The sequence below is a fragment of the Oncorhynchus tshawytscha genome, linkage group LG16 (genome assembly GCF_018296145.1).
Source record: "Oncorhynchus tshawytscha isolate Ot180627B linkage group LG16, Otsh_v2.0, whole genome shotgun sequence".
NCBI lineage: Eukaryota > Metazoa > Chordata > Actinopteri > Salmoniformes > Salmonidae > Oncorhynchus > Oncorhynchus tshawytscha.
Window position 1 is genome coordinate 65992083 of NC_056444.1, and position 17960 is coordinate 66010042.

The following is a 17960-nucleotide window of genomic DNA, read 5'->3' on the forward strand; positions in this document are numbered from 1 at the left end:
CAACTCAGCTATTAACATATATTCTGTAAGCTAGGGGACGAATATGAAAACAAAGAGCTGACATCCTACTCACAAAGCGAAGTCTTTCACAAAGGTGTTGAATACCTCTGTAAATTAGAAATGACCTACAGTACTAATCTTGAACAAGAGCCGACTTGATAAAATCTCATAACAACAAAATCTCGTAACAATTGTAACAAGTGGCAATTAATGAATAATTGTGAATAATTCAGATGTTTTAACTTCCAACATTCCTCCTAGCATATCGCAATACTATAAACCAGTGGCTGCTGAGGGAAGGACAGCTCATAATAATATCTGGAAAGGAGCGAATGGAATGGCATCAAACACATGGAACCCATGTGTTTGATGTATTTGATACCATTCCACACCAGCCATTGCCATGAGTCTGTCTTCCTAAATGAAGGTGCCACCAACCTCCTGTGCTATAAACTGGAAGTACAGTATGTGCTCACACCATGTTCTCTTGTTCACTCTCTCCTCAGATCCCCCAGGTGAGCTATGCCTCCACGGCTCCAGAGCTGAGTGATAACACGCGCTACGACTTCTTCTCCCGAGTCGTGCCCCCGGACACCTACCAGGCACAGGCCATGGTGGACATAGTTAAAGCCATGCGCTGGAATTATGTCTCCACAGTAGCATCAGAGGGTAACTATGGAGAAAGCGGTGTGGATGCCTTCATACAGAAGTCCCGCGAAGAGGGTGAGTCATCTCCCATCTCTCCTGAACATTATTTTTCACTGTTCCACATGCATGCTGGGTCTAATTTAGAGAAATATGATGTATTATTGGCTCCTGCAATCAGAAACCTATTATGGCATCACATGGCTTCACAAATTGGTCAGGTATGGAAACTTACCAATGTTTTGTGTCGCTAACCTGATAACCTGTCTGATAAATGAGGTAGATTTGTATTGATGGGGGGACTATGCTTTTAAGTGGCAATGCTAAAGTTCTGCAGTTTATGGACATGAAAAAGCTACATTTAGTTATATGGATACACCATTATCATGGTTGAATTTGGCATATTAAAATGAAACCAATCACTTAACCCTTTACACTCGTGGGAATTGGCATATATGGACAGGGCTAAATTGAAATGTTTTTTACATAAAATATTAAATGCATAATCATTGTAGCAATTGAAAGGGAACAGTTTGGAGATAATGGGAACATTTCGAGATCAAATGTGAGTAAATCTGACACAAGACTGACTGAATCGAAACATTACACTGTTGATTTTATGTACATTTCGCATTTACTGTACTCTGAAAATACTCTGGATACATTCAGTAACATAACAAGACTGTTCCTGTAAAATGTGGGGTAGGTGCAACATAAGACCAAAAAATGACACGGGTTTGAGTGAGAGGACTAACTGGTGTCTTCAAGTGGCCACACACCTCTCCAAAGTCTGCACTGTCCCTAAGCAATTTCAATGCACTTTTATTTGGATTATTTAAAAAAAATGTTACCCCCTTTTTCTCCCCAATTTCATGGTATCCAATTGTTAGTAGTTACTATCTTGTCTCATCGCTACAACTCCCGTACGGGCTCGGTCGAAAGCCATGCATCCTCCGAAACACAACCCAGCCAAGCCGCACTGCTTCTTAACACAGCGCGCATCCAACCCGGAAGCCAGCTGCACCAATTTGTCAGAGGAAACACCGTGCACCTGGCGACCTGGTTAGTGTGCACTGCGCCCGGCCCGCCACAGGAGTCGCTAGTGCGCGATGAGACAAGGATATCCCTACCGGCCAAACCCTCCCTAAGCCGGACGGCGCTAGGCCAATCACACAGTTACAGTTGTTGTTTACGCAATACAATAACAGACATTTTAAAACCAAATCTGGGTCAGGTGGGCATAATTTGAAAGCTTGTTCTATTTCCATCATGGCTAGTTAAATAAAATACAATCTTACAGTGTTAAACTTCCACAAGGCAATTCAGAGAAACAGATTGTAATTTTGGTGAGCATAGAAAGGAGTTTAGATGTAATAAAACAAACACAGGCTCATTCTGTTCAGAACAACCAAGGGTATGACACTGTGTCATCTTGTAACTGTACATTAAACATAGTGACACAGTATATGACATCAGTTTATGATTTGGAATTATGCACATTTGGACTCACGGCTGTTTGGCTTTCTTGTATGACATCAAAGCAGTATTTATTATAATCCTCAATGTCTCATCATTCAAAATACATTGAGTAATCTTTTACAGCATTTACAGCATTTCCCTTATTCAGACAACAAAAAATGTGCAAAAGTTGCCCAATTACCGGGAGGGATGGGGGCAACGTCTTGTCATGTGTGGTGCTCAAGTTCAGAACGGCTGTCAGTCAAAACCAATACAACGCTGTGAAGCGCAGAGCCAGAGCTCTGATGTCATGTATAGCATTTTACTGTACAGCCACTACGTTCCAAATCTGCCATTTTCAACCTGTATATGGGTACGTATGTAAAGGGCTACCATAGATGCCATGTTTGTACATAATGTTGCACTTTCATTTACCTAAGAGCCACTGGCTTGAAAAGCGCAATCAATTGTTTGCTGCTAAATGATTCCATCTCTATGCAATGCAAACACTAACATAGATTGAATGGCACTTGACCCTTTATGTGTATAGCAGATGTCATGGTGAGAGACTGTCCTTGAATAATTGCTTTGTTCAAGGAACAGAACCAAACAAATCAGGGGAACTCATTGGGAATTACAATTTACCTTTTGAGTGCTTTTATCTCTGCAGTATTATTTGACTCAACGGCCTGCATCTACTTTGGAGGCGCTCAGGTATGGCATTATGCCACTTTAGCTGTGTCTCCTTAGGAAGCATTAGAGGCAGAGAGGTCTGTAGTTTTCAGGGTAGTTCAAATGTTGTGACCCAGCAAAATTCAAATGAAAGGAAATGACAGTCATAAAATACCTGTTCCATTTGAGCATTCCATCCACAGATCAAACAACAAGTGTTAAATATAATAGTATTATACAACAGGTGGGTCTAATCCTGAATGCTGATTGGTTAAAAGCGGATTCCAGCCGTTGTCTATTATACAAGTTACCACCAGCTAAATCTATGACGTTAAAATGCCTATTTACTCTGTTTCATCTGACTGTGCAATTCACTGTCACATCAGCCCAGGCAGGGAAGTTATAAACTTGATCTCCACTACAAAAAGCATCTAGACATTATCTCACATTTCTTTTAGAATAACATTTTGTTTTCAACAGCGGAGATTTGAATAAACCTTGAACTCTCTGTCTCTCCAACATTTGCAACATTGTTTCAATATTCAAATTCAATCTCCAACTGTCCCTTAGTAATGAACGTGTCGGGGTCGGGAGTCGGGACGAGAGAGAGACAGGCAGCATTTCTCAGCCAATCGAAATCATGAATCAGCTGGCATCATTTTTATGGATATATACAAAGAAATGTATATTGGAAAAAGGTCAAACGAAACGAAGTGCAGCTAGTTTGCAGTCTTTCCAGCTTCAGTTTGAAGTTATTGTGTTAGCTGTGTTGTTGGCTAGATCCTATGAGCAACAGTGTCCTAACGAGAGGCATACCAGGCAAAATCGTGACTCATTAGCTCATTGCTATGGATGTATCCAAATAAATGTCAGTAGAAAACGGCTTAAACAAATGCAGCTACTGTTGTTATTTTTTCTGCACTGTTTGACGTGACTGTAAGTTAACCGTAGTTGGATAGTTAGCAAGCAAGGGATACGAATGTTGCCAGCCAGTATGGCAATGGAACATTTAGAACGAACGACTGGGTCGCGTTCATAGATACAGAACAAAAAGACTGAACGACTGGGTCGTACAGCCAACAACATTATGACAATCATCCATCATACGCATCATACCGTATGAGAATTATTTTACTGTCACATTTTCATCAACCAAATACAGAATGGTTTATCTGACCGTTCACAGCGTAACATATAACATTATCCAGCCCAGTAACACTTTATTTTATGGGTATTTATAAAGTGTGTGTTCACCATGTATTAATCATTACTTCCACATTTATAAACCATTTACTAATCATTCGTAAAATATATTTGCAGCCCCTAATCTAAAGTGAGCCCTTTATAAATACTTTATGCATTTTTTACTGACCAGTGTAATTTCTCACAAAAAAATGGGCATGCCATTGGTAGACATTCCAGCAGTACCTGGTAAAAGAATAAGCACACAACACGATATTTAAGGAAATATATATGCATTTGTGAAGAACTAGATAACTAATAGCTAATAACATTTACAAATGTGGGAGTAATGATTAATACATGGTGAGCACACTGTTTATTAATGCATTACAAATGGTTTAGAAATGCCTTAGAAATGGTTTATTACAACCCTTAAAATAAAGTGTTACCATAGTTTACGATGCTTTGTGGAAAGTACATTTTTTCCTGGGGAACAAATAGTTACTTTGGAGTTGACTACAATTATTTGTGACTACTTTTTAAAACGATTTGAATATAGATTTAAGAAAATAACTACTTTTAAAACTATTTGAATACAGACCTGAGGAATCAACAACGTAAAAAAAATATTTGAATACAGATCTCAGGAAGTGACTACTTTTCTGAAACTATTGGATTGGCTGCCTTCAACTAATGGCAAGGCTGTATCTGGAACTGCGTGTTGAAGATAGAAAGAGAATGAATAGAGCAAACACAATCTCCCATACTATTCTAATCTATCTAACAGTCATATTGTATCTACACAATACATTTTTACCTAAACATTTAGTAAATGTACATTATTCTGAATATCCATTGTCCCAGGTGTACATAATCAAGTCAAACCAATAAACCAATGATATTTTTTTACAGATAAGAATAAATAAGTTGTGACGCTCAACTTCTGTATGACTCTTTCAACATGCCACTGAAAAGGTCAAAGGCTGCAACTCATTTTTCAATACCTGAAAATATTGCAGAGTAATTCAAAGCTATTTGCAAACATTGCAAACAGCAACTTGGATGCTTAGTAAAAACAACTTCAAACCTCTTTGTCCATCTGTTCTTGTTTCAAACAAACACGACACCATCTTTAAAGGGATAGTTTCCTCAGAATACAAACTATTTTCCACCTACCTTGGCTGTAGTTGATTCAAGAAGACAGTTTTGGGATATTTTGTTTACTTTCTGCACCTACTAGCCACATTTTGTTACTATTAGCATTTTCAGTAACACTTAACATTAAACTGTTCTTGTGCCTGTGTAATAAAACTGTAATTACTTTTGAAGCAACATTTTAATAGCATGTTAGGTCACATAATACTTTGGTTATTGCATTTTAGTTGCATAGAAATAAGCTGAGAGTTTGTAAATACTGTACACAAGAGGACTAGTGACTGTTCCTTATTCCACTTATGTAAGTACTACATTATTATGCATTTACAAAGGAACATCCTATGTAACAATTATGTTGCTATTGTAATAATCATTAAGTTACTACACATGTATAAGAATTTGATATCAAGATTACCTCCTTGTGTGTCACGCAATTATGAAAATAAATGTGTTGGTCATTTTGAGTCAAAAAAGTGGTCTACTCTAATGTTGAGGAGATTCTCTCATGTATTTAATTCAAGGCTATAGGCTATATTAAGATTCATATATAAGAGCCCTCTAAACCAGGTGCTTATGATCATATATTTAGCCTACTTTAACTAACTGTTGTAGTTTTTGGTACTTCATACTTGGCAGCCATCAAATACATGTTTTTTGTTAATGGGGCTTGGGGGCAGAATTTTCACTTTTGGATAAATAGCATGCCCAATTTCAACTTCCTGCTACTCATGCCAAGAATATAAGAGATGCATATTATTCATAGATTTGGATAGAAAACACTGACGTTTCTAAAACTGTTTGAATCATGTCTGTGAGTATAACAGAACTTATGTAGCAGGCAAAACACTGAGGATTAACTGTTCAGAATGTTTTATTTTTTTCCCCTCTCTGTTCCCTGCATTGTCTTTGCCAAGGGATATTTCATAGGAACCTGTTTTCAGTTCCTACCGCTTCCACTGGATGTCACCAGTCTTTGGAATATGGTTGAGGTTATTCCTTTGTGCAATGAAGAAGTAGGCCAACTAGGAACTGGGGACACTTTTGTGAGTTGCGCAAGACGTGAAAAGCAGCGCTGGTTTGTTTTCTTTCCTGTATTGAACACAGATTGCCCCGTCTACAATTTGATCGATTTTTAACGTTTAAAAATACCTAAAGTTGTATGACTAAAGTAGTTTGAAATATTTTGGCAAAGTTTATAGGCAACTTTTGAAATATTTTGTAGTGACGTTGCATTTTTTGTAAGCAGTTTTTTTCTGGATCAAACGCGCTTTATAAATGGACATTTTGGATATATATGGACGGAATTAATCGAACAAAAGGACCAATTGTGATGTTTATGGGACATATTGGAGTGCCAACAAAAGAAGTTCGTCAAAGATAATGCATGTTTTATATTTTATTTCAGCGTTTTGTGTAGCGCCTGCAGGGTTGAAACATGCTAACTCCTTTGTTTACTGCTGATGCAGATGGTGCAGGCTAATCTGACATATTGGCTGGATTCACAATGAGTGTAGCTTTAATTGAGTATCTTACATGTGTGATTTAATGAACGTTTTTTAATTTTATAGTATTTTATTTGAATCTGGTGCTCTGCATTTTCCCTGGCAATTGGCCAGTTGAGACATTTGTGTCCCGCCTATCCCTAACTAGTTTTAAATAACTTGCAACATACTTTCAAATAATATTTGTTTTTCTGAGACCTGTATTTGAAAATCAAAGAAAATAGTCTGGAAGATGTTCTCACATTGCAGTAGTACAGCCATGCTTGGGACATTGTAAGGAATGACTGATTCTGTTACTTTTTGTTTGCTAGCCATTAAACTCTGTCTCCCTGGCCTCAAATCTGCCCCAGGTTGATGGGTATTTGGCAGCTTAATCTTAAAATAAGTGGATACTGATTTGTAACATAATGCGCATGAATAATTCAAATATGGGGAGGCAAAACACGTCAGTGCTTCTGAATGAATTATCCATGTTGATGAATGTATATCTTAATAGAAAACAGTAATTTATTTATTCAAATTTTTCATAGAGGATAATTGTTTGTGTACATTGTCCGTGTGTATTTTGTCATTATTATGACTCTGATTCATGTGCTGATGAAGCTTGTCCTTGCTGACACCACGTCCTCTGTCAGCTTACGAGTGTCAGTGTCCTAAAATGGGCCACGTTTATCTTCAGTTTTCTAGTTAAACCAAAGCAATTTTTCCAATGAGATTGCACAGGTGTTGATGAAGCGAAAATAAATCGGTATTGAGAAATAGCTAGAAAGTGAGCAAGCAAGAGAAAACTGAGAGGGAGAAGTAGAAGTGAGCATGTCTGCCCTGGAACTACAGTGGGCGTAGCACAGCGTTGGGAATACAGTCAGCCCTGAGCAGGGAGCAGACCACACACGCTCAGCCTGACCTTTGACCCCCGCTGGGGCTGAATGTAATCACTACCGACATGCCTACTGCTCTCTGTGCCACTGCATCACTTTCCTCTGCCAGCGCCAAGCTGCAGCACATCATACTGTACCGTAACTATCTCTGGAGAGAGACCAGTGGCGGAAGGAGCAGAGGAGTGTCCCTGCAGAGTCCTCCTGCTTCCCCGGCTCAGCCCTGTGGAGCAGGAGTTAATATGAGGAGAGTTCAGCCGGCTCAGCGATTTATAGTTTGGAGCCCCTAGGTGGAGAGCACCATGGGGAGCCTCTAGAAAGGAAGTTCCAAGTATAGGCTACCATACATTAGCCAGGATGGAGCTCATTTCTTGCAGGTTGAGCTCAGTTCAACTGAAGCAGCAACTTCCAAACTCACTTAATTTCACCGATAGACAGACAAAATGGTAGGTTAATGTACTGTAGCTTTTCAAGCATCTCTGCCTGAAAGTAAAAACACCATCTAGCTGCCAAGCCAACCTGCTGAACCATCATTATTACTTGGCTTCTTATTCACTGTGGCAACAGGAAGCAATCCAACACGTCTATGAATACCCACCAAACCATGACATCTCCAATTAGCATTCCTCTCACCCAGCCCTGTGCTGCTGAATTTTCCCTGTTGTGAGCACTCAACTTCAAAAGGTCCGTGCACTCCAAGTCTCCATGCGCCAGACCATTACACTCTGCACTTTAATGATATTGACAGCAGGGCCCTTTTCACTGATCGTTATAACAACCCAAACTACACTATTTGTAGGATGTTATATTGAAGTCAGCATACTTTGGACTTGTCATTGTACTCAGAGTACATTGATACTGTCGATTATGTCACAATGTATGTTGGTTTAACTCGAGGTAATAAATAACAATGCACCCCCCCCCATGTGAAAAATATTTTCACGTGATCCTCCCCCTGCCAAACAAATTGCGCTCTCCTCTCTCGTACTGTAATTTTTTTTCACACTCTTCCCCCTCATAAAATGAATTGTTTTTTTTTATTACAACCATAAATAACTGTAGCAATCCTGTGTTCACGAACGTGGATATCGATTTTACCACTTCAGCATGGTTTTGTGGCATAGTCAATACCACACATGGCTAAGAGTTCGCCAACCACCACGGAAGAGCTCACTCTCCCTGCCTGTATGATTACACTACGATCAGAGTCGGATGAAGACAATGATCATCTAGGGGGAATCAGATTTTCAACATAATTATATCAAAATATTATGCAAAGAATTTTCCACCAACAGGTTCCAATGCACCACGCAACCAATAAGCAACTTATAACTGCATATCGGTTACCAATTTTGAGAACTTATCATCATAGTTTGAGTTTTAACACCACAATCAAGAGTATGTCAATCTTGACAAACAGAAAATACATCCCTCCCTACTCAGTACTTAAGACTTGGTTTGACGATATCTGAATACCATTTGGCTGCTGGAATTATATTCGAGTGGAGTGGATGAACGTGAGCAGGTAGCCTAAAGGAGACTTTTGAAGTAACCTAATCAGATTAAAACATTGTGACTAATTGTATTTATGCCACACATAAAAGGTAATATGTTAAAAGTTAAATGACACATTTTTACATCTAACCTCTGTAAAAAAAACGAACAAAACAAAACGGAATATGTCTTGATTAGAAAAGTATTCCCCCTGAGTCAATACATGTTATTCAGTCTTTCTGGGTAAGTCTCTAAGAGCTTTGTCCACCTGGATTGAACAACATTTGCGCATTATTCTTTTTGAAATTCTTAAAGCTCTGTCAAGTTGGTTGTTGATCATTTCTAGACAGCCATTTTCAAGTGTTGCCAAAGAGTTTTAAGCCGATTTAAGTCAACACTGTAAATAGGCCACTCAGGAACATTCAATTTCGTCTTGGTAGTCAACGCAATTGTCTATTTAGCCTTGTGTCTTAGGTTATTTCTCTACAGAGAGGTGAATTTGTCTCCCCATGTCTGTTGGAAAGCAGACTGAACACCGTTTTCCTCTAGGACTTTCCCTGTTCTTAGCTCTATTCCATTTATTTTTCTCCTAAAAAACTCCCTAGTCCTTGCTGATGACAAGCATACCCATAAAATTATGCAGCCACCACCATGCTTGAAAATCTAAAGCATGGTACTCAGTGATGTGTTGTGTTGCCCCAAACATAACGCTTTATATTCAGGACATAAAGTGAATTTCTTTGCCACATCTTTTGAAGTTTTACTTTAGTGCTTTACAGGATGCATGTTTAGGAATATTTTTATTCTGTACAGGATTTCTTTTCACACTACAATACTGTTGATCCATCCTCAGTTTTATCCTATCACACATTAAACTCTGTAACTGTTTCAAAGTCACCATTGGCCTCATGGTGAAATCCCTGAGCGGTTTCCTTCCTCTCCGTCAACTCAATTAGGAAGGACGCCTGTATCTTTGTTGTGACTGGGTGTATTGATACGCCATCAAAAGTGTAATTAATAACTTCACCATGCTCAAAGAGATATTCAATGTCTGCTTTTAAAAAAAATCTATCAATATATGCCCTTCTCTGCATTAGAAAAACGCCCTGGTCTTTGTGGTTGAATCTGTATTTGACATTCACTGCTGGACTGAGGGACCTTACAATTATCTGTATGTGTGGGGTACAGAGATGAGGTAGTCATGAACAAATCATGTTAAACGCTATTATTGCATGCAGAGTGAGTCCATACAACATATTACATTACTTGTTAAGCAAACTTCTACTCTTGAACTTATTTAGGCTCGCAATAACAAAGGGGTTGAATGCTTATTGTCTAAAGACAGTTCAGCTTTTCATTTTCAATGAATTTGTAAAAAAAATAATTAAAAAAAACATAATTCCACAGTAAAAAAAACTTGACATTTTATACATTTTAAGGGTTGTGAATATTTTCTGAAGGCAACCGCTTATGTCTAGAGCCGGCCCTGTACAAAGCCTCCAGAGAGGCTCCCTTTCTTCATAGAGGGAGTGGCCAGAGATGGAGAGATGGAGGGATGTGGCCTCTCATTAATCAGCAAAACAGAGACAGAGTCAATACCGCTGGGATTTACTCTGTTCCACCACGGCCTAACCCCCCTGACAAGGTACACCGAGAGGGGCTGCCCCACATCACAATGTGGAAAATGCATAGTAAGTGCACTGTGTAAGTCAAAATGTTGAAGATCAGTTACGTTTACATAATGATTACAATAATTTGTCATTATACATGTTAGCATTATTGACTTTTTCACATGATTTTCTGCAGTCATTTTGATTGTAGCCGTTCATTCAGTTTGTAAAAAAATATAATTTACATCTGTTTATTTACCATCCCAGATTCCTCCAACATCCCCACTGATGACTCTAATCCAATGTGTCTTGTAGCAATGTGTTTACTGTATGTAATTGAATTTGGAGTGGTAATTATTAGACCGAGGGGTGGCAGTAATCAGCCTCTTGATGATCTAAGGCTTTTGAATAAAGTGTCGTCTGGTGACTGGTGATCAGAAAGTTCCTCTGCCCAGTGTTGGGGATTAGCAGATTGCTGCTGTGACATGTACTAACCCAACATCTCCATTAGACTGCTACTGCTGTGATATAGAGTCTTGTATATGGGTCTTACTTGCCTTAGATGGTAGAATAAAACATCATTTGGAAGATGGACAAACATGTGCTGGAATGTATGGTGCAGCAAGTTAACATTTTTATTTTCAACTGAATGTCTTTTTTTTGTGAAAGAGCCACAATATGCCACTAAATTTAACATACAGTGGTTGTGGGTGGAATTTAGATTTAGATAGTTTGGTGAACTGTAGTAGTTCCATTAGAGTAACTTGTTTTTATATACAGGAGTATAGTGCTGTGTTACTGTGACTGGACAAACCTATGTCCTAGTCTAGAGGGGCCCTATCTGGACTATATACAGCTCAACTGAAAAGCAGAGAGCAAGTTGTTTTCTCATTTCTGTTCCCAATCACAGTGTATCCCATTACACCTTGTAGGATATTGGTCAGGGTTCACAGTACATTAGGATTTCCACAGAGCTGCCGCAAACTCTCTCGCCACCTGAAACGCAGCTTCTTCTCAAAGTGGCACTGCTTTATCGAATGTATCTATACAGCTGTGGCTGTTTCATCAACAAAAGGACAGTTGGTTGGTTGTTTATTTAATGAAAGGAGCCCGAAGCAAATATAAGCACATATAACCAGTGAGAGACTCACAAGACACAGCAAACATTCACAAATGAAATGTGAAAAACAGGGAGGATGCGGCTCAAAGGTTAACTCACGAGCAAACGCCAATGTGAGATAGCAATAATCAAAAGTGATGTAAGAGGGAGCTGGAATAATTCATGATATTGTGTCCACATACAGTACGTTAAATCTGTTGGATCTGGAGATGGTCTGCTAGTCTTTCTCCGTTGCCTCAGGATATCATCCAATCCCGGTGGCAATAAAACAGCTATCAAATCTGGCAAAGTGGAGAACATTTATGCTACATTTATGTGCTTGAATGTATTATTCTGGAAATAATTTACTCATTCTCTCTATGGACCTATGACGGTATTTTGACGCAGCACAATGTGTCACGTCTTCAACATACATAATGGACTGTGTGTGTGGGCATTCGTTTGTAAACAAAGTCACTGTGTAAACATTGTTATGGCAGGTGAGGTTGAATCCCAGCCTCTGTCCTTAGGCTCTGTAAGATCATGTATAGCATATTGTTTGCATGCCTTATTTGAGACAAAAGCCCCTTATACGTTGACACACCTTAAATCAAAGCCATCATTCTTACTTTGTCTCTGCAGTCTTCTTGCAAATTGCCATTTCAAAAACCTTTCTATGGCATGCTTTGTCACTTGACTGTATGTGCTGCAGTTTGGGCTGCAGGGTGATTTGCAAGCATATAACTCGTTGGTTACTCTCTGTGACTCAACCTCTTTCTCTCCCTCTCTCTCACCCTCTCTCTCTAATGGAATTTTTAAGGATACAAATTCAGAGTCTGACAGGTTGCTCACACAGCTGTTGATAGCACTCTGTCTCTGAGAGGGCTGCCTCAGTTACTTAACACCGCTTGAGAAATGTGAATAATAGCATTATTTTACACTGACTCATGTTGCCTTAATACCACATTATATGCTACTTTTCACAATTCCTGACATTTAATCCTCGTAAAAATTCCCTGTCTTAGGTCAGTTAGGATCACCATTTTATTTAAAGAATGAGAAATGTCAGAATATTAGTAGAGAGAATGATTTATTTCAGGTTTTATTTCTTTCATCACATTCCCAGTGGGTCAGAAGTTTACATACACTCAATTAGTATTTGGTAGCATCTCCTGTAAATGGTTTAACTTGGGTCAAGCTTTTTGTGTAGCCTTCCACAAGCTTCCCACAATAAGTTGGATGAATTTTGGCCCATTCCTCCTGACAGAGTTGGTGTAACTGAGTCAGGTTTGTAGGCCTCCTTGCTCGCACACACTTTTTCAGTTCTGCCCACACATTTTCTATGGGATTGAGGTCAGGGCTTTGTGATGGCCATTCGAATACCTTGACTTTGTTGTCCTTAAGCCATTTTGCCACAACTTTGGAAAAATGGTTGGGGTCATTGTCCATTTGGAAGACCCATTTGCGACCAAGCTTTAACTTCCTGACTGATGTCTTGAGATGTTGCTTCAATATATCCACATAATTTTCTTTCCTCATGATGCCATCTATTTTGTGAAGTGCACCAGTCCCTCCTGCAGCAAAGCACCCCCACAACATGATGCTTCCACCCCCGTGGTGTTCTTCAGCTTGCAAGCCTCCCCCTTTTTCCTCCAAACATAATGATGGTCATTATGGCCAAACAGTTCCATTTTTGTCTCATCAGACCAGAGGACCTTTCTCCAAAAGTATGATCTTTGTCCCCATGTGCAGTTGCAAACCGTAGTCTGGCTTTTTTATAGCGGTTTTGGAGCAGTGGCTTCTTCCTTGCTGAGCGGCCTTTCAGGTTATGTCTATATAGGACTCGTTTTACTTTGGATATAGATACTTTTGTACCTGTTTCCTCTTGCATCTTCACAAGGTCCTTTGCTTTTGTTCTGGGATTGATTTGCACTTTTCGCACCAAAGTACGTTAATCTCTAGGAGACAGAACCCGTCTCCTTCCTGAGCGGTAATGAAGGCTGAGCGGTCCCATGGTGTTATACTTGCGTACTCTTATTTGTACAGATGAACGTGGTACCTTCAGGCATTTAGAAAGGATGAACCAGACCTTTTTCTGAGGTCTTGGCTGATTTCTTTAGATTTTCCCATGATGTCAAGCAAAGAGGCACTGAGTTTGAAGGTAGGCCTTGAAATTCATCAACAGGTACACCTCCAATTGACTCAAATTATGTAAATTAGCCTCTCAGAAGCTTCTAAAGCCCTGACATAGTTTTCTGAAACTTTCCAAGCTGTTTAAAGGCACAGTCACCTTAGTGTATGTAAACTTCTGATCCACTGGAATTGTGATACAGTGAATTATAAGTGAAATAATATGTCTGTAAACAATTGTTGGAAAAATTACTTGTGTAATGCACACAGTTGATGTCCTAACCAACTTGCCAAAACTATAGTTTGTTAAAAAGAAATTTGTGGAGTGGTTGAAACATGAGTTTTAATGACTCAAACCTAAATGTATGTAAACGTCCGACTTCAACTGTATATGCATAAGAACTGAATTGGTACAGTATGTGGCTGAATGGTAGTTCAGTATCATTGCTTCATTGTGACAGCTGAGGGAATGATCAGGTTCTGGGGACTCCCCAGCTTTATATAGTCAGACCAGGGGCTCCAGGTTATTCATTATCGTTCCCCATGATGTGCTCAGTGGTGTTATAATCATGCAATTTGTATTTTATGACCAAGAGTTGGCTCTGTGGTTCATGTGTTTTACAGCGGTTAAAAATGCGTAGCGTACATGTATGTTTTATGTTGAGGAACAGATTCCATGTTTCAAGGGGTTATCTAACAGCTTCCCCACCACTCACCACAATGTATATTGTTATTACAGATAGTCTTGTATGGTAGCATATTCAGGGTTTATTTGATCTAATTATAACAGATTATTGCACCTGTTCACTTGTGCATCCGTGCACAGGGGGTAATGGAATTCTAGGATTATTCAGTGCTAGATGTGCATGTGTGAGTACATCTGTGTGCGTGTGTGTATACGTGGGGTTGGCCAGGATTCAGCTCTAATCATATATCTTTCCTTGCAACCCTCTAGCATCACACCTGCCTGCCCAAGGCACAGAGGCAGATGTAATTGGTTTGAATATTCCTCGTACAAAAACAAGAAAATGGGCTAAATATGGAAAGATATTAGATGGGCCACTATATCTTTGCCACTTGAACCACAGGATCCTTTGGCTCCTTATCTCTAACCATCTTCTGATGGGAGGCCTGGTTCGTTATAGTTCACAAGGCAAGAAGATACATTCTTATGACCCTCCTCCTCTTGTTCAGATACAGTTGTAGGATCTTAATTTGACCTATTTTGTTACAGCAAAATAATCCTGATGGACGGGATTTAAACGTTTAGTCCATAATGTTTCTTGATCTGTGGTTATGCTATTAGCTGGCCAAATATACGTTACATGAAAAGTGTAATACTGTTGATATAACCACCTGTTAGTGTGGGTTTTTAGTAAATGTATGTAAATCAGTAAGCTCATCTGCATTTCCTGCAAATTTTCAGCAACAAAAAAGTGATAAAATTAAGAACCTAAACCTGTAGTACCCTCTCATTACCATGTTGAGCAATGATCCCTGGCTGCACCGATAGACCCCGTAGAGACTTCATACAGTACATGGCCATTTCTCACTGCCTGTCATGCGTATGTTTAAATATTCCTGATGGATAAAGGGGTGCTGGAGTCATATTGCAAAGCATATTTGCTAGAGACTGACCAGGGATAAAATAACGTTTTCAATGTGATATGCTTGCACTGCCAGTTGCGTGTACTCGTGGATGCCAAAGGATGCCAGTCAGCCCCTCAAAAATGACATCTCTCTGCTTTCATAATTTTCCTTCAATCCGCTAGAGGCTGAATGTATCTCACCGGAGAAAGCATCTGAGCGTGGGAAACAGCGGCCCTTGTTGTGTCGTTTCTCTCCGGTGGATAGCTAGCTAGCAAAAAATCATCCCTTTCCTCAATTAGCCATGAATGGAGATAGAGATTTGGACTTGTGGTTTTACTTAGTTCTCCATGCTGGCCAACGATTCGGATCAACCATAAATTCATACATTGTGCCCCTGACCTGAGAGGATGGAGGCTCAATATGTAGATGGAGCAGGCTAATGTTAACTAAGTTAACTGGCCTTGTCATGGCTGGCTGAAGGACTGGTCCAAGGTGCAGCATGGTAAGCGTACATTTGAACTTTATTTAAAAATGACGCCAACAAAACGAAGAACAAAAAAAAACAACCGTGAAGCTTTGGGCTATGTGCCCTGAACAACTACAAAGTTAACTTATTAAGTATGGTTCTCAATCAGAGACAACGATAGACAGCTGTCCCGGATTGAGAACCATACCAGGCCAAGACATAGAAATACAAAACATAGAAAAAAGGACATAGAATGCCCACCCTAGTCACACCCTGGCCTGTCACACCCTGGCCTAACCAAAATAGATAATAAAACGCCTCTTTATGGCCAGGGTGTGACAGGCCTTGCACATATTTTCCCATGAAAGGAAGTTAGCCTTCCTAGGGCAGGCGTTCCGCTAGCGGAACCCCTCGACAACATTCCACTGAAGAGGCAGTGCGCAAAATTAAAAAATATTTTTTAGAAGTATGTAACTTTCACACATTAACAAGTCCAATACAGAAAATTAAAAATAAACTTCTTGTTAATCTACCTATCATGTCCGATTTCAAAAAGGCTTTACAGCAAAAGCACAACATATGATTATGTTAGGTCATAGCCAAGTAAAATAAAACACAGACATTTTTCCAGCCAAAGATAGGAGTCACAAAAAGCAGAAATATAGATAAAATGAATCACTAACCTTTGATGATCTTCATCAGATGACACTCATAGGACATCATGTTACACAATACATGTATGTTTTGTTCGATAATGTGCATATTTATATCCAAAAATTAAGTGCAGTAATGTTTTGATTTTGGAGAACTACTCATAATAAACATTGATAAAAGATACAAGTGTTATTCACAGAATTAAAGATAGACTTCTCCTTAATGCAGCCGCTGTGTCAGATTTAAAAAAAACAAAAAAGCATAATCTGAGTACGGCGCTCAGAGCCCAATCCAGCCAAAGAAATATCCGCCATGTTGGAGTCAACAGAAGTTAGAAATAACATTATAAATATTCACTTACCTTTGATGGTCTTCATCAGAAGGCACTCCCAGGAATCCCAGTTTGACAATAAATGACTGATTTGTTCCATAAAGTTCCATAAAGTCCATCATTTATGTCCAAATAGCCACTTGTTGTTAGCGTGTTCAGCCCAGTAATCCATCTTCATGAAGCGCCAGCACTTCGTCCAGACAAAAACTCGAAAAGTTCCGTTACAGGTCGTAGAAACAAGTCAAACGATGTATGGAATCAACCTTTAGGATTTTGTTAACATAAATCATCAATAAGGTTCCAACCGGAGAATTTCATTGTCTGAAGAAAAGCACTGGAACGAGAGCGAACTCTGTCGGGAGCGTGCATCACGAGCCTGAGACACTCTGCCAGACCCATGAGTCATTTGGCTCCCATTCCCCCTCCTTTATAGCAGATGCCTGAAACAAGTTTCTAAAGACGGTTGACATCTAGTGGAAGCCTTAGAAAGTGCAACTTGACCCCATAGACACTGTGTATTTGGTAGGCCAAGCTTTGAAAAACTACAAACCTCAGATTTCCCACTTCCTGGTTGGATTTTTCTCAGGTGTTCGCTTGCCATATGAGTTCAGTTATACTCACAGACATCATTCAAACAGTTCTAGAACTTCAGAGTGTTTTCTATCCAATACTAAAAATATGCATATATTAGCATCTGGGACAGAATAGGAGGCAGTTCACTCTGGGCACGCTATTCATCCAAAAGTGAAAATGCTGCCCCCTATCCCAAAAAGGTAGCCACTTGTGGGATCGGTGTCCCTATACCGGGACAGTTGTTGCTAACGTGCGCTAATGTGACTAGAATGATGATGCAAGTAACATCCAACTTTCCAGGACATAGACATGTCTTATATGTGCAGAAAGCTTAAATCATTCTTTATCTAACTGCACTGTCCAATTTACAGTAGCTATTACAGTGAAAAAATGCCATGCTATTGTTTGAGGAGAGTGCACAACAACAAAAAACTTTTATTACGGCACTTAATTTGATAGATTCCCCTCTGAAGGTAAATAATGTACTTACATTCAGTAATCTTGCTCCGATTTGTCATCCTGAG

The 17960-nt window shown here is 39.4% G+C and overlaps 1 protein-coding gene across 1 annotated transcript in view; it reads left to right on the forward strand.

The window, feature by feature from the left end:
* LOC121839690 (metabotropic glutamate receptor 4-like) overlaps positions 1–17960 on the forward strand; it is a 185059-nt gene that overhangs the window by 84746 nt on the left and 82353 nt on the right. Inside the window, exon 2 of the mRNA XM_042299923.1 lies at positions 507–723. Coding sequence (XP_042155857.1) covers positions 507–723 — 217 coding nt within the window. The remainder of the gene's footprint in view (positions 1–506; positions 724–17960) is intronic.